General features: G+C 39.2%; 1 protein-coding gene across 1 annotated transcript in view; it reads left to right on the top strand.

Moving 5' to 3' along the window:
• The window catches only part of LOC311086010 (uncharacterized protein), a 75,958-nt gene that overhangs the window by 26,227 nt on the left and 24,809 nt on the right, over positions 1-24,922 (top strand). Inside the window, exons 2-5 of the mRNA XM_084118635.1 lie at positions 1,476-1,519; positions 1,665-1,728; positions 7,769-7,812; positions 7,947-8,004. Coding sequence (XP_083974761.1) covers positions 1,476-1,519; positions 1,665-1,728; positions 7,769-7,812; positions 7,947-8,004 — 210 coding nt within the window. The remainder of the gene's footprint in view (positions 1-1,475; positions 1,520-1,664; positions 1,729-7,768; positions 7,813-7,946; positions 8,005-24,922) is intronic.

Genomic DNA, 24,922 nt, shown 5'->3' with positions numbered 1-24,922 from the left:
ACCTCTCCGAAAATCCCTTCAACGCCGGGCTGAAGAGGCCGGAGCTGGAGACGGGGGTGTCAAGGAACACAGTTCTGTCCTCATCCTTTATCTCGGTGAGGTTCAGCCAAAGGTGGCGCTCGAGCAAGAATAGGCTAGCCATGCTCCTCCCGATAGCCTGCGCTGTAGCTTTGGTAGCGCGCAAAGCTAAGTCTGTGGCGCTTCGAAGGTCCCGGAAGGGCTCAGGGTCCGGCCAGCCTCGTCCATCGACTGGAGGAGTTTGGCCTGGTAGACCTGCAGCACCGCCATTGTGTGCAGGGCCGAAGCAGCCTGGCCGGAGGCGGAGTAAGCGCGTCCAGCGAGGGCTGAGGTGTTCCGGCACGACTTACTTGGGTGAAGCACTCTAGTTCTCCAGCTAGCAGTGGTGCGTGGGCAAAGATGAGCGGCCACAGCCTCTTCGAGCCTTTCGTCAGTTCTTGGTGCACCTCAGGGAAGAACAGCGCAAGCCTGTGTCGAGGGGCCTGCTGGCACCCATCAAAAAGCAGCCGTCCAGCCGACTTCGAGGAGGTTCCTCGGGCGAGGGTGGGGGGGGGGGCGCTGGTCCCCCGCGAACAGGACCGGTGACGGTGTTTGAGCAGGAGAAAGAGAGAGCACGCGGAGGCCGGCGTGGGCTCACTAACATCCATACTCTCGGGCTGCCGTTGGCTGCGGCACTTCTTTTTCTCGGCAGAAGTAGAGCGGGGAAAGGAAGAGCAGGAGAAGCGGCGTCACCATCTTTAGAGAGAGCTAGCCGCGTCCGCAGCACAGAGACAGGCATGCTCTCGTAGACCAAGCAGCCGCCGGCAGAGAGTGCAGCTTCAGCATGGGCGACTCCCAGGCATGTGACGCACCTCATGTGCCCGTCGGCCTCGTGCAGATGGCATCCGTATGTGGCACATGTAGAGCGAGGCATTTGTAACAACGCTCGCTTGCTCTTTTAGACTATGTGAATGCAGCGGCGAACACACAGTAGCAATAATGCAATGAAAAGGATATGCGTCGATCACCGGATGGCCACAGGAGAACAGCAACAGGAGAAAAACGACTTCAGGTGTTGGAAGGCGTAGTCTGCTGTAAAACGGCTCAGGCTGTAAAAGGCTTGTTGAAGGCGTAGTCTCTAATATAGTCTTAGCCACGCCCAATTTGGCGGTCTCTGACATGTGTCGGCGTGCTGCTAGCTCATTGGTGCCACGCCATTGGATGTGCAGTTGCCCACAGCACAGCCAATGAGTGAGCCAGACACTCACCGTGCTAGCTGTGCAGCTGCAAATGCGTTTTACATTTTAGGCTTCAGTATTATCGAGGAAAAGGAGTTTCCCCACTGCGTATAGCTACACAATACGAAGTGACCATTCTCGAAAGGGAACTCAGCATTGTATCAGTGTTACCTTGCTATCTGGGATTGTACTTGACATTATTCCAGCTGTCACAAGCTCTAACTAGTTCTTTTCAAGCAGGGCCAGACAGAAGGGTGAAACCCCGGTCAACCTCAGTTTTTTCTGTAAGTGATGAGGAATTTACTATTATGCATTTGTTATAATGAGACCTTGGTGAACTAAGAAGGACTTTTGATTTTCAACCAATGTTGTGTGCATCTGTTTGCTCCATGTTAGTGAACTGCTTAACACTCTTCTCTCCTTATTAAGTGGTTCACTTCCAGACTGTTTGGGAAGCAGCATTCGACTGAAAGTCACAAGAAAAGACCCAAAGGTAGGCTTATAATCTGGCTGTTTAAGAGCTCTGCTTTGATTGATCTTGAAATAAATCACTGACTAACTGAATAACACGAAACACTATAAGAGTTTAGATCCATAATTTAAAAGCTGATACATTAAAAATGTTTAAATATTCTAGTAAAATATGGAATAGTTTTGCTCAGTTGAATTAGCCTACATGTTGTTTTTTATTTCGCACTGCAACGAATATGTTTTATTATAATCAGTCCACAAGAAATTGTAATATCTGCATTTACACAAATGAAGCAGTTCAAAAGTTTGCAAACACTTAATTTATTCTCGGTATGGTGTCATATATGATTCATGACTGTTTTTATGATAAGTCCCATGTTTGTCCTGAGCAGTTCTGTTCTTCAGAAACATCCTCCAGGTCCAGCACATTCTTTGGGTTTCCAGCATCTTCTGCATATTTAACCCCTTTTTCCAACAGTGACTAAGATTTTTGAGATCCATCTTTTCACATTGATGACAACCGAGGGACTCGTATACAACTATTAAAAATGATGAAAACATTTACTGATGCTCCAGAAGAAAACACAATGTATTCAAATTCAGGGGGTGTAAACATTTTACAGGATGATTGGGGGGTAAATTGTGCTTTCTTGTTGCAGGGCAGTGCTAAAAAAAACAAGTTCTTTAAATAAAATAAGAACAATTTCCAATCATCCTGTTAAAATGCTTACACCCACTGGCTCTTAATGGGTTGTGTTGCCTTGAGCATCAGTGAATGTTTGCAGCTTTTGATCATCCAGGTAACAACACACACTGTTAAGAATCATGCATATGTAAACTTTTGATCTGGATCTTTTGTGTAAATTCAGTTATTATTATGTCTTGTGGTCTATATGTTAACAAACATCATGTGACTTAAAATGTACATGTTTAAAGTTCCTCTCAAATTACTTTTGGTGCAATAAACAATCCTTAGTAGTTTATTTTTCTTGCAAGACAGAGAAAGTATTAAAAAAAAATGCATTTTATTTAGTATTTAATATAATTTCATGAGAAATCAAAGCAAATCATTCTGAATTTGCAAAATATTTTTTTCTTTTTTTCTTTTTTTTGCCAAAAACCTATTAATCATAATTTGAATTTCAAGTGTGACCAACCAACACTACAAAATAATGCTGTTTTCGAAATGCCCCCTAACGAATCAACATCATAATGTGATGTTGATTCAACACTACCATTGAATAAATGTTAAAATTAGCAAAAAGAATCACTGGTAATGTTGTTGAATCAATGTTACAATGTGATGTTAGTTCAACATCATGTTTGCACCCTCAGTTAATGCTGAAATTTTAACGTAAAAATAAGAAATATTACACTGCCATGTTGATTTTAAATCACTTTTGTTGAAACATTGAAAACAACATGTGCATTGTTCCTTTTAAAGAAACAAAAAAAACTAAAATGTTGTCATATGGACTACTTGCACAACTACTTACGCGTTCTAGTTAGTACATGTCAGGAGTTTCCGGTTAGAGTGTTCAGCGCACCTTCAATGCAGATTATCACTATGTTTTATGGCTGCCAACTGATTAAAACAATGAATAATGATTTCTGTATTAATTATCTTGAGCCTGCTGAAATGTTCCTATAAACATATTTTCTTTCCAACTGTGCATTCTGAATAATAAATGGGCTAAATATATTTATCCACTAAGCTGCAGCAGTCCTATATGCTGGTCTTCTCATTAACAGTTTTTTTTTTTCACTTTCTGACATTTCATACATGTTGGGTTTACATTTTTAAATGAAATTGACTATTAAAAGGATTGCTTGTGTGCGCTGGTGTTTATTCCAGTCTTTTAAAATAGTTGAATGAATGAATGCTCGCGAGGTGCCTGTAATGATGTTAAATAGGCTAGGCTATTTAATCAATAACGTACACAGCGTAGAGGAGAATGACAGTCAACTACTTTGAATATTATAGCATTTTGGGCATTAACATGTAAATAGTGAAAAGATTGACATTGAAAAATGAACAGAATGATTAAAATATTTAATCCGAATAAATAAATGTCCATGCGTCGCAGTCACTAGTTTATACGAACACTGACACCCTATGGTGTAGGGCTGCACGATTATGACAAAAATCATAATTGTCGATTATTCCCTTGAAATTGTAATTGCGATTATTAATTACGATTATCATAATTTACATTGAATATATATATATATAGACATATATATAATGTATATATAGACATATTATTATACATGTTTACTTAAAAATTGTGAACACACACACTGTCCCCCTTTACTTAACATACACATAAATTGTAAGAATATGACTAATAGTAAAGACTACTAATAAATAAACATTAGGCCTATGCTAAAGCTATTAAATAGCAGTCCCAAACTAGCTTTTGTTAATACAATGTTGGTATGAGCCACCACAGTCATTTAAAAATATAAAAAAATAACACAAAGTAAAAAAATAAAGTGGCATTTTGGGGTTAATATTGAAATGACAGTTACCATGGTGGTGAATAGGCCTACACAATATTAACAAGAACTGTTAATGAAACATGGAAACTGCTCCTGGCGAATAGAATGAAAATCATCCCTGCATGCAAATCCTTCTCAGCTAACACACGACGTACCAGTAACGTGATTTATTGGTATTTTACTTTTATTTCGTGACTTACTAATTTACAACGTAACAACGTTCCATGCTCGTAGTTTCCTTTGCACTTAAACACAGCGCGCGCCGCCGCATTTGCGCGTGCAATTGAAGAGTGTGCGCTACGAGCACAGTAGCCTATAACGGCTGACAGGACAGGAACGTCCGTTTTTCTGAGGTGAAAGACTTTATTTCAGAGTACACATACGTCACTGCCTGGTAGTTCCTATTGTGCCGGGTTTTCTGAAGTAGTTGTGATTCGCCTCTCATAACATGCTCTAATGCCTCGTTTCCACTGAGCAGTACGGTACGGTACGGGACAGTACGGTACGGTTCGGGTCTGTTAACCATGATCTGGCTAGCGTTTCCACTGCCAACAGAACCCTTACTTGATAGGCGTGGTGTTTCGATCAACGTCATTTTCGCGCGAAGAAGAACATAGAGCATGTAGAACATGCTACAATGGATGACATGCAGCAGATCTTGTTCTTGCTCCTCGACATGTTTGTCACAAGAAGACAAGCGCCGACATTAGGCTTTTCTCAATATCAAGTACGCAAAGTTTGTACTTGCCATGTTCGACTCCTACATGCAAATGGTACAGAGCGTTTTTAAAAGCGTCACTCAGCTCGCTCTGCTACTCCGGTTATCTCTGTTAACTTGCTCTGTATGTACATTTTAAGCAACAATAAAACGAAATATGTTATAAAACACCACTCTGCCTCTTTTCGTTTTCATTTAAATAAATTAAACATTATAGGGACACAAATGTGGTTCATGCGCAACCAGTGGTGTAGTCTAGTTTTTTGTAGTGAGTATACTGTAATATCCAAAATCCCCCCCCCCCCCACACTCAAAAAAAAAAAAAAAATGGTGTTACTTTAAAACACATTTTACTGTGCAATTTCTTTCTAATTTATTTGAGTTAGACCGAACTTTTATTTTGGTGGGTTGTAGGCATTTAAGTTTCTGTGTGTTTTAATAAACTATTATTATTATTATTATTATTATTAGGCCTGAAGTATACTTTACTGTGCAATAGTAATATATTTCTGGTATAATTTCTTCAAGTTATACCGAACTTTTATTTTGACAGGTTGTCGTAAAGACAGTTTCTGTGTGTATGAAACGAATGAATGACGATAGTTTTATCAAGTGAAATGGTGAAATTCTCGTCAAGTTACTCATCACAGCTCTGCGATGAAATGCACATGTGTAGCTTACATCATGTCTCAATACAGTGAAACGCTGAAAACACCACGAGCGTGAGTCACGCGTGCTTCTCTGTGTGTGTGTGTGTGTGTGTGTAACAGTTAGTGGAGCACACATTGAGCGCTCATTCCCAGAGACGCGTAGAACAACTGCAGTCTCTTTTAGCTTTAATATTCATAGACACTAGTCCATATCGAGATTTGATTCATTGTACAGCCCTGATTTATTCATTCAAAAATAGCCAAATTCCATGACGTTTCGTGACTGGATTCCGCGATTCGATCCGTCGCTTCGCAAACACAGACAGGTTGAATTTATGAATGAAAGTGTGAAAGTTCTGACACAAAACGAAGTTGATACGTATCCTCACGCTTTTTTAAGTGGGTATACGCAAATCCTTGGCCTTTTCTAGTGGGTATACGGCGTATACCTGCGTATCACGTAGACTACACCACTGTGCGCAACGCATATTCATTATTCACTGCACGTTATACGTTATTCTATTTATAACAAAACGAAATTTAAAACACAACCCTAACGTTACCTCTTTTCGTTTAAATAAAAAAAAATTAAACATATTCCAGGCAATATATGCGTTTGTACAAATGTTGCAATAAACATCAGTGATAATCTTGTAATAAAAAAATGACAAGAAACCATATTTCTTTTTGTAAAATTTCAGTTTTATCAATAATAGCCTATATAAAAGTTTAAGTAAAAGGTACAAGAAGCTATACAATAAGAAATAAAGCAAACAATTCAGTCAAATATCCAAATGCAGCGCTCTAGTCTAACATTACAAGTAAAGTTAAATATAAATAGCCTATAACGTTAATATGAAACTAAACTTAGCCCTCAGCCAAAACGATTGACAGGGAACTCATTATATATTCACGAGAGCAAAGATCGCCCGTTAGGTCTACACAAGACGAATTATATCTCATGTTTAACCACAACCGTCGGAGTAAGCGACGAACGTCAGAAGATTAGCCGAGGAAAGGCTCATCCAGCCGGGAAACATGAGCGCCGAGCGCCCGCTGAACGCATGGATCTCACAACCGGGGAAAAAAAAAATCATCTTTATAAATAAACCACAGATTTGAGCTTTAAACAACTACATTCTCGCCTGAAAAACTCTTAAAATTACATTTCGTGATACAGTAACAGTAGTATTATATTAAACTGTATATTAAAAAATGGCGCTTCTTATGTTGTCATTCCCCTTGTAGCACGCGCAAGTGACGATTCTCTGTCAACCAATCAACGTCGTGCAGTGAGTCTAGCTCCACCTTTTAGTACCGTTCCACTGTGCTAGGTACCCCAATGGAAGGGTACCTAAAAAGTGGTACGGTACGGTTCGGCATTTTGGTACCATTCACAACTTTTGATAGTGGAAACGCAAATAAATGCGTACCGTTCCGTACCGTACCGTACCGTACTGCTCAGTGGAAACGAGGCATAAATGCACGCAGAGTGGATTTTTTTTTTTTTTTTTTTTGTAATTGCGGCTTTGAACGATTACGTAATCGTGGGATCCATAATCGTAATCGCGATTAGAAATTCGATTAATTGTGCAGCCCTACTATGGTGAAATAAAGGCGTATTTTAACACCCGCTGCTTTCTCAGATCGGCTTGGGTTGGATTAAAATTTCATGTTCCCATAAGTTTGGAAAATTCTGCACACAGTAAACATCGGAATATACCTTCTCCTGTCAATAAAAATTGCCAAATTTTTTAATCTTATTGTGGACACTCATTTTAGGTGGTGTTTGTTCAACTCATTGACCACATAGGCTACAGTGAAAGTAAACATAACCGGAAATAAGTGAGATGTACTATTTCCAAAAGGAAGTGCGTCACCTGGACCATTAAAAAGAGAAAACCACTAAAATAAAAACAGCTTTAGTTAAGTATTAATTAGACTACTGAGTGCACATGCAAAACTAAAATTCCAATCAGTTTTCAAACAACATGGGCATTTATTCACCCGTGTGTGCTGTCGCCTTTCATCAAAATTTCTGATCCAACATACTTTAAACACTGAAAGTCAGTCTCAACCAAGATAATATTTTGGATGAAAACTCAGCATTGTATCAGTGTTACCTTGCTATCTGGGATTGTACTTGACATTATTCCAGCTGTTACGAGCTCTAACTAGTTATTTTCAAGCAGGGCCAGACAGAAGGGGGAAACCCCGGTGGACCTCATCTTTGTCTGTAAGTGATGAGGAAATTCCTATAATATGTATTTGTTACATTGAGACCACTTTTGATTTTCAACTAATGTTGGGTGCATTTGTTTACTCCATGTTAATGAACTGCTTAACACTCATCATTCTCTCCTTATTAAGCGGCCCACTATCTATGGGGAGCCTGTTTCGACTGAAAGACACCAGATAAGACCCAAAGGTAGGCTTATATTCTGGCTGTTTAATATGAGAGCTCTACTTTGATTGATCTTGAAATAAATCACCAACACAAAACACTATAAGTTTAGATCCATAATTTAAAAGCTGATATATTAATCAGTGGTGATATAGTAAAAGTTTTTTTTTTAAACGGGTGTAATTTGAATCTTGACCGAGCTGTTCTCACATTGATGGTCATATTTATTTAGAGCTACTGAACCAGAAGTTATAATTTGGGTTTAGTTATTCAATGCAACAAAATACTGTAACTTCAGCTTGGTTTAAAAGCATTGTCTGTTGTTTTGTCTATATAGTGCTGTTAAACCAGACTTTTCATCTCAGGGTGACTGTATTATGTGATTATTCTCCATTTAATGTATCATTTTGTATTGTGGGACTAAAGAATGTTTAAAAACTTTTTTTTTTTTTTTTCTTAACTATTCTAGTAAAATAGGGAATAGTTCTGCCCCTTAAATTACATGTTGTTTTTTATTTATCACTGCAACAAACATGTTTTATTATAACAGATGTTTACATATAGCAGGGTTCCCGCGGGGTCTTAAAAAGCCTTAAAAGCACTGAATTTATTAATTTGGAAATAATACCTTAAAAAGTCTTTAAAAAGTCTTGAATTTTGATGTCTGGGTCTTAAAAATTGTGCTGTATGTAACTTCTCCGTATTGTATTTTTCCTCAAAAGTTTCATTTGTCAACCACGATTATTTTGATTAAATAATATAAAGAGTGGCGGAACCAGTAATTGAGAATGCAACGCAGCCCCGGGTCACACAGTGCACAGCACTCGCGTAGCTACGGGTGGGCCTGGATGGGCCTGGGCCCACCCACCTGTCAGTCAGGCCCATCCAGTCAGTGGCCTCACAAGGTAGCCTAAGGAGGGAATTCTGTTGCGATTATCACAATACTTGAAAAAATAAAATATATATATATAAAAAAATAAAAAAAAAATAAATCTTAATGTTTCTTGATTCTTGTTTGGTTGTCATGGTGATGACGAAATGCCCGCGTAGCGCATTTCGCAGTCAGATAAGATTGCGAACAGCCCATCCCCCCTTCACAACGACGCGCACATTTCACAGAGGGACACTGAAGTTTAGCTAAGTTAAGTATGTTAAACTAAAATGAAACAGAGCAACTTACTAAAGTTTGTGTCAAAAAGACCACGGCCGCCGCAGGAGGAAGATAATGCAGATGTTCAAGAGCCTCAGCCATCAGTCTCGAGTAGTAAGGAGCTGAACAGCTCTGCTAGTGATTACGTTAATTCAGTCATTTCCCCATCACCAGCAGTGCTCCATTCTCTAACATCTACCTCACCTACACGCCAGTGTACAGGTACATAAAGCCATGTCTTAGGCTAATTAATAGGCCTATATACAAATGTGCAATAATGAACACGAATGAATCATGATTTACTATAGCAGCGTTATGTGCGTTCATTGTTTCAGACTCGGCTAAGCCTAGGGCCAGCTTTGAGGATGTAACAGCCCCATCCGACTTATCCACCATTGATGACCCTGTTACCCAGCCCAAACTCAGTTCATTTCCAGTCACCACTATAGCAGGCAAAGGAAGAAGTTTTAATGTCCGGTGGTATGAAAAGTTCCCATGGCTAGAGTACAGTATTTCGAAAAACGCTGTGTTTTGTAAACCATGTCGCCATTTCCCTGAAGCAGCCACTGAGAGCCGATTTATAAAAACTGGCTTTAGAGACTGGAAGCATCTCTCCCAGTGCTGTGTTAAACACGAGGCTAGCAGGGCACATGTTACAGCGCTGGGCAGGTCTGAAGGATACAGACAAAGCCATAAACCAGGACGGGGAAATATAATTAACCAGCTGCACAAAGATGCTGTCAACAGTTCGTTTGTGGAAAGGAACAGAGAACACGTTAAAGTTGTAATAGACCTCGTTTTATTTTGTGCAAAACAAGACATTCCCTTGCGTGGGCATCGTGAAACTGAAGAGGCACTGAATAAAGGCAACTTCTTAGAATTATTTCAACTGATGTCCAACTATCAACCAGAAATAAAAAGGCGACTGGACGAATTGCCTAGAAACGCAAAACTCACTAGCCCTGATATTCAAAATGAAATCCTGGAAATCGCCGCATCGTTAATTATCCGCAAAATAAAGGCGGATTTGCACGATGAGACAGACACACATTATGCAATTTTGGCAGACGAATGTAAAGACTTATCAAAAAAAGAGCCTGTGGCAGTCTGTATCCGATACATACATAAAGGCCTGCTGAAGGAAAGGGCTGTGGGGTTTGTAGAGACAGGAAACATGAGCGCAAGTGCTATCAGCAAAAAATCTTGGAAGTATTGGAGCCATTACAGCTGGATCCAGCTTTGTGCGTTAGATTTGGGTTCGATGGGGCATCCGTTATGTCCGGCAATAAAGGAGGAGTACATGTGATTTTAAAGAAAACATTTCCTCACGCAGTATATGTGCATTGTAATTCCCACCGCCTTAACCTCGTCCTGTACACAGCATCAAAGGTGTCCCCTAGCATATCAACATTTTTTGACGTCATTAACGACCTGTATAGTTTCATGACGGGGTCACATAGGCATGCTAGATTTATGGAAATCCAGCAACAGCTGCGGCCAGGGAAAACGAATTTGGATCTAGAGAGGTCCTGTGACGTCAGATGGAGCTCGTGGTCAAGTGCAGTGAGTAAAGTGCTGACACTTTTGGGTCCTATATTGGAGACTCTTGCTGAATTTTCTGAAAGCTCAGGCAAGACAAAACTTGAGGCAGACTCACTACTGCAACAAATGAAAACTAAAAAATTTCTGTTTCTACTTGTAACGTTCAACAAGTTGTTTGAAACGAGTGACTATGCCACTAAGGGCTTGCAGTCTGCCACTATATCAGTAACAGATTGCATTGATCTAATCGAAGGGCTTAAGGAGAGCTACACTACATTCAGGAATGAAGAAAATGACATTGATAAAGTTATGGCACTGACGGATGATTTGATGAACATGCATGACATTGTGAATTTGGACGTCACTGGGGCGCGAAAGAGGAAGTTGCCAGCTAAGATGGGTGATATGTTGATCGAGTCTACCGTGGGCAAAGCATCACCTGTCAAGGACAACTCTGACCTGAAACAATTGTGGAATGATATACTAGACAGGCAGATCATGGAACTGAACACCCGTTTTAAGGCTGACACGTACGGGTTAATGAGAGCAGCCGCTGCTTGCCTCAGTCGAACACCTTCGGCAAAAAGACTTTGTTACAGCCTGCTGGTGCACACTTTAACATCGCTCTTGATGATTCTGAACATGAGGTGTTTGTTCAGCAGCTAGAAAAAAAAGTATCAAATGGCAGGGCATTTCCATCACTTGTGGAGGTGCTCGATGCATGCCCATGCGATATCTTTCCAAGAATGAACCTACGAGTCCTCATCACACTACCAATAACAAGCTGTACTGTCGAACGTTTCTTTTCCACTGTAAATCGGATAAAAACTAGTATCAGAGCAACAATGTTGACACATAGACTGAACTCTTTGTCCCTGCTCTCATTTGAAAGAGAATTGACTGAATCGTTGGACTATAACGAAATCATTGCAGTGTTCAACTCTAAGCCCCGTCGTCTCCTGTTATAAGCTCATCAAAAGTAAGCCAATCTACGTTTACTATGTAGTTGCCTAGTCAATGTTGTTTATTTAACGTGGTTTATGTGGCCGCTGAGCCAGACTATGACCAAGCATTGTTTTTACACACTGTCCACTACTGTCCTGCTGATTTAATGATGGTGGTGTTTTGCATCTGTCAGATGCGCGCGTGTGTGTGTGGTGTGGCCGTGCGCAGTGGAAATGCTGTTCTTATCGTTATGTTCTTAATACTGCTTATGATGACATACATGCTTGTGCTCTGATTAAACTGTGGTGTATTCAAGCAGGTGTAGTTGTGTTGGCCTATTTTGATAACAGATGCATTTTAGGCTGTGCCCACCTGATTTTCTCTGGGCCCACCTACATTGTGATTCCTGGCTACGCTACTGGTGCACAGTACTGTGAACACGTGATGCCTTTAACACAACACAAGTAATGGTGCGCTCACGCGCACGCCGCGGTCAAAGTTCAAAATTCAACTTTTGCGCTGCACTCTGTGACGATTCCCAGCGCGGCCAATAGAATCGGGGGATCCAAACAAGCACGGAAATCAAAATGGATGAATGGCTAGTACCAGAGCCCGTCTACGGAGAGCCTTGGCACTTCCTATTAAGTCCTATTGTATAGGCCTTTTCAGAATGTTTGTAAACAATAGGCACCAAGATACTTCCGGGTGGCAGAACGCGAGCGGCTTCTACTGACTAACTGAAGAGATCCAGCCGGCGACTGCAACAGTTTCCTACTTATGTTGTTTTTCAACGGCTCTGAGTGGACGTCGTGTCGTCAAAAGTAGAAAATCTTAACTATCCCCTAAATTATATTCATCCAGTGTTTACATTTCTGCTTTAACTCTGCTTCGTGTATTCTCAATCTAACGTTACATCTACAAAATCACATCAGAGCATTTATCTTCAGCCGGGGAAATTTGAGACTAATATTAGTAAACTTGTCTCTTTTGAAGATCAGATTCATTGCCAGTCACTGCCTGAAGTAAACAATATTAACCAACTGAGACTCACGCGCTCTCACGCCACACATCCATTTCCTCACACAACTTACCGAAATGTATATTCCTCATAATATCGACCAATCAGTGTTTTTCAACCGTGCAAAGGTCAAAAAAACAGCTGGAGAACAATTATGTCACATAACATTTACCTCAGGAAAGCCATTTAATGACCACGATAGGCTATATAATGTTAGCACGTTATTTTGGCTGGAAAAAAGAGCCAGAGAGAGAGTATTTTGCTAATTATGTGTAGGCCTACTATATTACATATTTATTATATTTTTTTACTTATATCATTAAACACAGTTGTTATTATGATAACAAAAACGCATTATAGTTAATTATTTTTTTTATTTTTATTACATTTTTACTGTCGACGGTGGGTCTCTCTTCCATGCAATTTACTAGCGTTGCCATAGGAACGCTTCAGCTTTTGCCACCCGGAAGAACGTCTATTACTGTTGTGACGTCGTGGTGAATTGTCGTATAGATCTTGGTTGCAGTTCCATTAGAATTCCACTGGAGGTGATCGCGGGCGAGTGCAGATTGAATGGGAGTCAATACGCTGATTTCCATAGACAGTAAAAGAAATGGACACAGCGACCCCATTGGAACTCAATTGAGACAAGTGAAGCCCATTTTCAGCGATTTCTTAGCACTTCCTTTCCTGACGCGCAGACTCAAACCGAGCAAAGCGTTACACGGACCACGTGAGCAACCCGTCTGTCTTCTAGTAGCTGTGCCAAGAGAAATCTGAATCATTCCCTTCCGAAACTTGCAGAGACGGAGAGTGTGAGTAGGAGCTGTCCATAAGCTTGGAGCAGGAGAAACTTTTGCTAGGTATTCTGATTAATTATATTGTCATTTTGCCTCCACGTCCCACCGATTGCCCGCGAGCGACGCCAAAATGAATGGGAGTCAATGGGATGCTAACGCAAGTGAAGTTCTGCTACAAGATGTCGGCACCCGGCTGACTTCAACTTCCGGTCGACTTCCTTCCCGCCTGCTGATTTCACGCAGCCGCCATTTTGAAATCGAAAGTGAGGCTCCGGTGGGAAAACCCCCGGAAGTAAAGATAAACAACAATGCCTTTGGACTACCAATCTGAAGCTGCTGCCGCGATTTACACTATTGGATGTTAATATCCAATATAGGATATGTAGTTCATTCCTGCTTCTTTTTTTACTTTCTGAATTATATAAAAAAATATTTTATTTATAAATGAATTTCACTGTATATAGTCTAAAGTATGAAAGAAATGTATGTACAGTTTTAGAATTGACACAACATCATTAAACACAACAATACTCCATCGCATTCACGACTCTCCTATGATTAAAGGCCACACTTCCGGTTTTCTTCCCACCGGAGCCTCGCTTTCGATTTCAAAATAACGGCTGCGTGAAATCAGCGTATGGGGCTATACGGCTAAATTTGTCTCTTTTTCACCCGATTGCCGTTGAGAAATCTCAGATTTTATTGTAGGTTTTGCAAGTTCAACATGGGTTATAGGTCGAAAATTGAATGAAAGAGTACTTATGTCCTTTCGATTTCTTACAGGTTGAGTTGTTGTTGCCCATAACACGCTAGCATTCTGCTAATGAACGCTGATTGGTCAGTGAAGGACTGATTACGACCAGAGATACCGCTTGATGGCATCGTGGCATCCGAAGCGGGACCAGAAACAAACAACAAAAACTCTTCTAGCACGTGTGTTTACCTGTGTCAGCTGTGTTGTCCATGCCTCGAGAGAAAAGAAAGTGCAGAGCGCGAAAGCACCAAAGTGACTGAAGGATTGCCGTAAAGCAGTATCTCTGGTCGTACGATGTGTATGACGTCATTGACACTTTAAAAGACTTTTTAAAGCAAATAAGTGACTAAAAAATCTAACACCCAGCAATGTGTAATTTCTTTGCATCTCCTTTCGAATACAACATTCAAATTACTAGACAAAAAATTATATCCTGAGAAAAGTGGATTTTGAGGGGTATAGCGCCATTGACCTCCATTCATTCTGCACTCGCCTGCGAGCGCCCCCGCATGGACAGAGACTTGTTACTGCAGCCAGTCCAGAAACCGGAAGTAACCAGAGAGTGCCAATTCTCTTCCTATTAGACATTAGGCTTGTTCGACTTCATGCAGCTCTGCGCAGAACGATCGGCGGCTGACTTGAAGCAGTGCATGCCGGTTAGAAATTTTGTCCGACTTGATGCAGCGCCGACGCCACGTGACTGTGACGTATGCCATCAAAGTACCGCGAGGGCAATTCGAGAGTAGCCGGAGAACTCAGCCAGCGCAGCTTCTCAAGAGCGGCTGCATTGGGCTGCACGAGGGCGGATGACGACACAGCTGTTCCACGATTGGCCGGATTCACTGCATGACAACGATCACGTGTGTTTCGTGTTTATTCGAACACCTTTAGTTCTTCTAAAGCTCTCAAATTAGTTTATTATAACAGTAAACACTCTTTTCATGTCGTTGTCATGTTATATTGTGTCATGTTTATCAAATAAAACAGATTAAAAAACGTAGACTCCACTTCATTTATAACAGCTTATGTTGAACTTTATTCTTGTTCAAACAGACGCTGTATGAAGTAGCCTACATAAAGTATTGAATAAAAATGTATCTGAAAAATCTGTGTATTATTTGTCAAATATTGCATTTATTTCACTTCAGCTGTGGTAAAGTATGCAAATACCACGTGAGCAGTCACTACGGGAACCAGAAAGTGTCCGACTTCACGTCTCCGTTTGCAGCTCCTCCCCGCCTGCACGCGGCTACTCTCACCGATCGGGTGCATCCAGCCGCAGCCGATGTCGAACACACCTATTCTCTGCTAGTACTGTGTGTGTCGGAATTTCCTGAGCTGTACGATATACATACATATATATATATATATATATATATATATATATATATATATATATATATATATATATTAGTTTCAGGTTTAATGTTTGAATAATGTTATATTCTAAAAGAGCTGAGTTCATTATTATAGCGAAGTGCAAATCGCGCTGTATCTGACGGGCAACGCTGAACCCAGCGGCAAGCGCCGCGCATACCGCGTCCTGTGTGAAAGGCCCATTAGCCTACAAAGCGGAGCTCGCTCGCGTGCTACAAGTAGCCCGGGGCTTGATATGAGGTCGCTCGCCAACAGGCAGTTCACATACCGCGTCTTTTTGCGTGCTCAAGTTTATTAAAATGTGGGCATGCGGCAAGCGCTATTGAAGCAACGCGCAATTTTTTTCCACCCGCAGCCAGATGGACAACATCTTCCTTGTTGCTGTGGAGAGTGCGTTGTATGGTTGCTTAGCAACGACAGACGCCACAGGAAAATCAGACCAAATGTTATTAATAATATTAGATAAGCGGATGTGCATTGTAAATGTCAGTAATTAATCTTTTTTGACTCATTCTTTTTATAAAAAAATATTTAAAGGCTGAAATATGTGAGGTTTATCTTTTTATAAAACCATTTTTGTAAAAACTTTATTTGAACTTGTACATATTAGTAACATGTTGCAAGACACTCCTTTAAAATCTGGCCATCATTTTTAATAGTATTTTGATGTTTATGTAAACAAAACTTGCATATTGATAATTTTATTTGTTATTTGCGGGGTTTCAACAAACTCGGTAAATTGATTTCATAATAATCATGAAAATAAATGTTCATGCCATTTCATCTCTAGTTATGATCAACTAAAATAAGCTATAATTATGTGTTTTTAGAGTATAATATGCAAACTACAATTTTCTAAAATAATCTCTGAGCCTGTTCAATCTCTATTAGGCTATTAATATGCTGCTTCGTAATGTAAATAAATATGAGATGAAATATATTCTATTAGATGGCAAGTTTGTTTTAGCCTATTTTCATTTTAGGCCTAAGTTTTTGGGCATTTGGCATGTTGTTGGGTGTGGAAGGTTACTAATGTGATTGCTTTGTCTGTAAATTAAATTAATGCTTTTTCAATTACTGAATTCATTGAAATAAAAATATTTTTTTCAGAATTTTTTTAATTTAATTTTTTTTAGTTATGCGCCGTGTAGGTCTTAAATTTCAATCTTTTTGGTCTTAAAATGTCTTAAAAGGTCTTAAATTTGACTTACTGAAACCTGCAGGAACCCTGTATAGTCCACAAGATATTATAATATCTGAATTTACACAAATGAAGCAGTTCAAAAGTTTGCATACACTTAATTGATTCTCGGTATGGTGTCATATAGATGATCTATGACTGTTTTTATGATAAGTCCCATGTTTGTCCTGAGCAGTTCTGTTCTTCAGAAACATCCTCCAGGTCCAGCACATTCTTTGGGTTTCCAGCATCTTCTGCATATTTAACCCCTTTTTCCAACAGTGACTGTAAGATTTTTGAGATCCATCTTTTCACATTGATGACAACCGAGGGACTCGTATACAACTATTAAAAATGATGAAAACATTTACTGATGCTCCAGAAGAAAACACAATGTATTCAAATTCAGGGGGTGTAAACATTTTACAGGATGATTGGGGGGTAAATTGTGCTTTCTTGTTGCAGGGCAGTGCTAAAAAAAACAAGTTCTTTAAATAAAATAAGAACAATTTCCAGTCATCCTGTTAAAAGGTTTACACCCACTGGCTCTAATGGGTTGTGTTGCCTTGAGCATCAGTGAATGTTTGCAGCTTTTGATCATCCAGGTAACAACACACACTGTTAAGAATCATGCATATGTAAACTTTTGATCTGGATCTTTTGTGTAAATTCAGTTATTATTATGTCTTGTGGTCAGTGTTGGGAGCAGGGACGGACTGGGACTAAAAAACGGCCCTGGACTTTGACTAGGCCCGGCCCAAAGCAATCGGCGCGCGGAAACTCGACAACAACAACAACAACAACAACAATAACGCCTGGCATGAGTGTCACAAGACTTTAATTGTGGCTCATGATACTATACCATCCAAATTATAGCAATAGCACTGATGTTGACTAGATGTTGTGTTAAAATCACATTATTCTAGATTAACTTGAATACTCACATATAAATGGACTTGATCTAAGCTCAACCTGAATAAACAAATGATGGAATGGATTTAAAAAATATTATACAATCTATTCCATGCTGTCTTAAAATGAATTTATTACTTAATAATCTTAATTAATTTATGCAGTAATTAATCTTACTGCACAAATAATAATACCACATCTAAATGAAAATATACACCATTACAAATGTAACTTCTGTATTCAAAATCTTCAAAGTTTGTAAGCATTAACTGTAACGTTACCAACATTTTTACCAACATTTTTAAACGTAAAAGCACAACATATTTCTTAATATTAGCTACTGCATGTGGCATTTTACAGCTAAAATGTTGAAGTTTAGCTGTTTTAACTACTGTAATCATTAAAAATGTAGCAACCTGAATATCACTTCCTAACATCATCCCTACCAAGTAACTCTCTTTCTCCTCTCATGTTCCATACTTACTTGCCCTGGATCTGCCTGTGGAACCAGCTCATCTTTCTGTCCCTCATCATCACTGGTGGCATGTTGGCCTCACCCTTTTCTTTCCGTTTTTTACCCGCGGCCGCGTTATGCATATTGTTTGTTTGTTTCTATGCTTCTATCTAACGTCTTTGCTTCTCCTTACTTGGCGGCCACGACCAGTGCAGCTGGCATCCAACTTAAAGGTGCATTGCTGCCACCTACAGTACTGGAGTGTGAAACAGATTAGTGGGGGGAAAAACAGGTGATGACTGCGTGCGTGGCGGGTGGTGGGCCGGCCCGCCGGCCGTCCTGGAGTACCGGCCGTTCTGTGATTCTCCAGATCACACAGATGGCCAGTCCGCCCCTGGTTGGGAGTAACGCGTTACAAAAGTAATTAATTACTGTAATGCATTGCTTTTTGCTGTAACGCGGTAATGTAAGGCATTACAGGGGGGAAAAAAGTAATATTTTACTCGGTACAAATGTCAGTAACGCGCGTTACAAGCATTGTTAGTTAACCTGGAATAAAGTGGTAGTTTTTTTTTCTTCATACAAATTCGCCAAAATCACCGCGAGATCAGCGGAGGAGAAACGTCCGCGCAAAATGTTTCACTTCCTGTACGTTAATCAGACAGAGCCGAGATGAGTGAGCCTGCAGCGGATAGTACATTCTCAACAGCGAGAGAGGGAGTTTCCTGCTTACCAGTCGCAGTGGTCCAGCGCCGTTTCCATGGCAACTCTGCGCCGCGGCCGCTCCAGTGTTTGAAAGCGACATGAATGTTCAAAGTTCACGCGCACGGCCATTGATTAAACCACGTCAAAATCATGCAGCATTTACAAACATCTAGAATTAGAACATTACTTAAATAAAAATCTCATTAATATTAAATTATACATTTAAAACTGATTTTGGAGATCTATGACTCGTTCATAGACCAAATGGCCTATGCCCACACTACTGCAGTGCAGTCACTCACAATAATAATAAAAATAAAATAAAAAATATTTGGCTTAGTTATTATTCATTAGTTATTTTTATTTTTGCTAAAGTTTAAGCCTAAAGTTTACCCCGGGCTTAAAGTAAAAAGATGTCTGTACCATGCGTCCATGCAAAGTACCATGGTAATATTTGAGGTACCATGGTTAAATCTGAGGTAGTATGTACCATGGTAATATGTACGGCAGAATGTACCATGGTTATATCTGAGGTACTAGGGCATGTACCATGGTAAATCTGAGGTACCATACTATGTACCATAGTAACATACTGTACAGTATAGTACTTCAGATATTATCATGGTACCATGATAATATCTGAAGTACTATAAAGTATGTACCATGGTTATATCTGAGGTACTATGGTATGTACCATGGTAGGTACCATGGTAAATCTGAGGTACCATACTATGTACCATAGTAACATCTACAGTACCATGCAATGTACCATGGTACCATGATATTATCTGAAGTACTATATAGTATGTACCATGGTTAGATGTAAGGTACCATGGTACTACCATGGTACTACTATGGTATACCATGGTATGTACTATAGTACATCATGGTAAAATTTCTTATACATTTAGATTGCCAAATCCATATTTGCAGTTATTTTGGTGAGAGTAACTTAAAAGTAATGCAATAGTAGTGTAATGCCTTACATTTTAAATACAGTAATATTGTAATGTAACAAATTACTTTGAAATGACAGTAACAAGTAATAAATAACGCATTACAGTTTCGAAGTAACTTGCCCAACACTGCTTGTGGTCTATATGTTAACAAACATCATGTGACTTGAAATGTACATATATTTAAAGTTCCTCTCAAATTACTTTTGGTGCAATAAACAATCCTTAGTAGTTTATTTTTCTTGCAAGACAGAGAAAGTATTAAAAAAACAAATGCATTTTATTTAGTATTTAATATAATGTCATTAGAAATCAAAGCAAATCATTCTGAATGTGCAATATATATATATATATCATAATGTGATGTTGATTCAACACTACCATTGAATAAATGTTAAAATTAGCAAAAAGAATCACTGGTAATGTTGTTGAATCAATGTTACAATGTGATGTTAGTTCAACATCATGTTTGCACCCTCAGTTAATGCTGAAATTTTAACGTAAAAATAAGAAATATTACACTGCCATGTTGATTTTAAATCACTTTTGTTGAAACATTGAAAACAACATGTGCATTGTTCCTTTTAAAACACAAAAAAACCTAAAATGTTGTCATATGGACTACTTGCACAACTACTTACGCGTTCTAGTTAGTACATGTCAGGAGTTTCCGGTTAGAGTGTTCAGCGCACCTACAATGCAGATTATCACTATGTTTTATGGCTGCCAACTGATTAAAACAATGAATAATGATTTCTGTATTAATTATCTTGAGCCTGCTGAAATGTTCCTATAAACATATTTTCTTTCCAACTGTGCATTCTGAATAATAAATGGGCTAAATATATTTATCCACTAAGCTGCAGCAGTCCTATATGCTGGTCTTCTCATTAACAGTGTTTTTTTTCACTTTCTGACATTTCATACCTGTTGGGTTTACATTTTTAAATGAAATTGACTATTAAAAGGATTGCTTGTGTGCGCGGGTGTTTATTCCAGTCTTTTAAAATAGCTGAATGAATGAATGCTCGCGAGGTGCCTGTAATGATGTTAAATAGGCTAGCAGTGTTGTGCAAGTTACTTCGAAACTGTAATGCGTTATTTATTACTTGTTACTGTCATTTCAAAGTAATTCGTTACATTACAATATTACTGTATTTAAAATGTAAGGCATTACACTACTATTGCATTACTTTTAAGTTACTCTCACCAAAATAACTGCAAATATGGATTTGGCAATCTAAATGTATAAGAAATTTTACCATGATGTACTATAGTACATACCATGGTATACCATAGTAGTACCATGGTAGTACCATGGTACCTTACATCTAACCATGGTACATACTATATAGTACTTCAGATAATATCATGGTACCATGGTACATTGCATGGTACTGTAGATGTTACTATGGTACATAGTATGGTACCTCAGATTTACCATGGTACCTACCATGGTACATACCATAGTACCTCAGATATAACCATGGTACATACTTTATAGTACTTCAGATATTATCATGGTACCATGATAATATCTGAAGTACTATACTGTACAGTATGTTACTATGGTACATAGTATGGTACCTCAGATTTACCATGGTACATGCCCTAGTACCTCAGATATAACCATGGTACATTCTGCCGTACATATTACCATGGTACATACTACCTCAGATTTAACCATGGTACCTCAAATATTACCATGGTACTTTGCATGGACGCATGGTACAGACATCTTTTTACTTTAAGCCCGGGGTAAACTTTAGGCTTAAACTTTAGCAAAAATAAAAATAACTAATGAATAATAACTAAGCCAAATATTTTTTATTTTATTTTTATTATTATTGTGAGTGACTGCACTGCAGTAGTGTGGGCATAGGCCATTTGGTCTATGAACGAGTCATAGATCTCCAAAATCAGTTTTAAATGTATAATTTAATATTAATGAGATTTTTATTTAAGTAATGTTCTAATTCTAGATGTTTGTAAATGCTGCATGATTTTGACGTGGTTTAATCAATGGCCGTGCGCGTGAACTTTGAACATTCATGTCGCTTTCAAACCTATTTTTTTACAGTCTATGTTTCAAACCAAGCGGCAACCTCCCCGTCTCTCTCTTGAAACCAACACGGAAGTGAGTTAAACTGCAATTCGTTGACTGGCCGCTTGAGGCTGTTGTCAGAAGTGAGTCAAATCTGTATCTCCCCCATGTTAAAATGCCAAATTTTACAGCAGAAAAAAACGTGTTTAAAGCCTGGTGTCTGTATGTGGATTTGGTCTATACAGCTAATTTTGCCCTTCATAACAACTGTGAGGGGGGTGAATTATTTTATAACTCGTCCGTTTAGTTGATTAATATTTAAATTTAAGGGTGTGGCCAAGCCACTTGAGTGACAGATGGATTGCCACTGTCAGTGCTAGCCGTTTGTCTGCTGTTACTAGCCGTCACTTCACCTCAGCAATGTTAGCTGCTGAACTTGCCATCTCTGCAGTGTTTGTGCTTTTTTTCGGGATTATTATTTCATACAATTTAATACTTGGGTAACGTTACAAAGCCCACGTCTTTGGATTCCGTCGTTATCGTTCGAGAGAACAACCAGCGCTGTATTTCAGTTGTTTTCCTCTGAACATGCACTAATGGATGTCTGACAATTTCGTTGCTTTTTGGGGTTTTCAAATTTAAAACATCAATAAATGCTCGTTCGTTCTGCTCCCATGGAACAGATGGATTATAATATGCTTATGTAAGTTACCGTCAGATGAAATCATGCAGGCGTCGGCGCTTTCTCCGTCCGTGCAATAAATGCATATGAATGAGCGCGGATTTTCTAGCGCATTTACTTGCACTTCAAAGGCAATATATCTATGGTTTAACGGTTAAACCATAACCCATTTGAGAGACGGCCAACATCAGAATTTAAAATGGACTGAATAAGCTCTCTACGAACTTGAGCGATGCCGCGCTGACGGACCACGAAAGAGTGACGGACATGTATGCACATAAATCACTGTCATACACAAACACTCTCGAAGTAATACACAGTCTCACTTGTAGCCATGTCTTTTAACTATTATAATATTTCGAAGGGCAAAAATAGGAACGTTTAATTGGCTTTACATCATCAGCTAACTCGATCACGTCGAGCTAGGTGATTTCAGATAGCCAGGCTCCTCAGCTCCACTCACGCCCCGCCTGTTTGTCTATTTTCTGTTATCCGGGAGTGACGCAAGGCCAAGATGGCGACGGCCGGCTCCGCCCACTTTAGGCTTCAAAAATGCTCTTCAGAAACCTACGGGTGACGTCACGGACACTACGTCCATATTTTTTTACAGTCTATGTTTCAAACACTGGAGCGGCCGCGGCGCAGAGTTGCCATGGAAACGGCGCTGGACCACTGCGACTGGTAAGCAGGAAACTCCCTCTCTCGCTGTTGAGAATGTACTATCCGCTGCAGGCTCACTCATCTCGGCTCTGTCTGATTAACGTACAGGAAGTGAAACATTTTGCGCGGACGTTTCTCCTCCGCTGATCTCGCGGGGATTTTGGCGAATTTGTATGAAGAAAAAAAAACTACCACTTTATTCCAGGTTAACTAACAATGCTTGTAACGCGCGTTACTGACATTTGTACCGAGTAAAATATTACTTTTTTTCCCCCTGTAATGCCTTACATTACCGCGTTACAGCAAAAAGCAATGCATTACAGTAATTAATTACTTTTGTAACGCGTTACTCCCAACACTGTAGGCTAGGCTATTTAATCAATAACGTACACAGCGTAGAGGAGATTGACAGTCAACTACTTTGAATATTATAGCATTTTGGGCATTAACATGTAAATAGTGAAAAGATTGACATTGAAAAATTACACAGAATGATTAAAATATTTAATCCAAATAAATAAATGTCCATGGTTTCAGGGGCGTAGTTTGTGGGGGGGGTTAGGGGGGTTATCTCCCCCCCAATATTTGAATCTATGCATTACAACCCCCCCAATATTTATACCATGATCACAATATCAGGAGGCATACCCAAACTTCAACCCCCCCAATGTTCAAACCAAATCTACGCCCTTGCATGGTTTGTACTGATGTTATTCATCTGTTCTCATACACTTCAGCGTCGCAGTCACTAGTTTATACGAACACTGACACCCTATGGTGAAATAAAGGCGTATTTTAACAGCCGCTGCTTTCTCAGATCGGCTTGGGTTGGATTAAAACTTCATGTTCCCATAAGTTTGGAAAATTCTGCACACAGTAAACATCGGAATATACCTTCTCCTGTCAATAAAAATAGACACATTTTTTAATCTTATTGTGGACACTCATTTTAGGTGGTGTTTGTTCAACTCATTGACCACATAGGCTACAGTGAAAGTAAACAAATGGAAGTGCGTCATCTGGACCATTACAAAGAGAAAACCACTAAAATAAAAACAGCTTTAGTTAAGCATTAATAAGACTACTGAGTGCACATGGAAAACTAAAATTCCAATCAGTGTGTGTTTTCAAACAACATAGGCATTTATCCACCCGTGTGTGCTGTCGGCTTTCATCAAAATTTCCATGCTAATCCAACGTACTTTAAACACTGAAAGTCAGTCTCAACCAAGATAATATTTTGGATGAAAACTCAGCATTGTATCAATGTTACCTTGCTATCTGGGATTGTACCTGACATTATTCCACTTCTTTTGAACTATCTATTCATCAAAGTAAAAAAAAAAAATAGATAAATAAAAAAAAATTTTTTGTAGGCCTACACAACTGTTTTCAACATTGATAATGATCATAAATGTTAGTTGAGCATCAAATCATCATATTAGAATGATTTCTGAAGGATCATGTGATGAAGACTGGAGTAATGATGCTGAAAATTCAGCTTTAATCACAAAAATAAATTATATTTTATTGTATTATTATTTTAAATTGTAATAATATTTTCATAATATTACTGTTTTTACTGTTTTTTGGATCAAATCAATGCAGGCTTGGTGAGCAGAAGATACATTTGAACAGTAGTGTACATCCAACAGAATGATTCTAGCTTTATTTACCAATGTAGTATTTACCCTAAAATAACTGGATGATTGATGTGACACTGTGATAATAATGTTTGTTCCAAAAGACTTGATTAAATGCAT

Source organism: Abramis brama (genome assembly GCF_963993115.1).
Source record: "Abramis brama genome assembly, chromosome: 7".
NCBI lineage: Eukaryota > Metazoa > Chordata > Actinopteri > Cypriniformes > Leuciscidae > Abramis > Abramis brama.
This window is presented reverse-complemented; position numbering and strand designations above follow the sequence as displayed.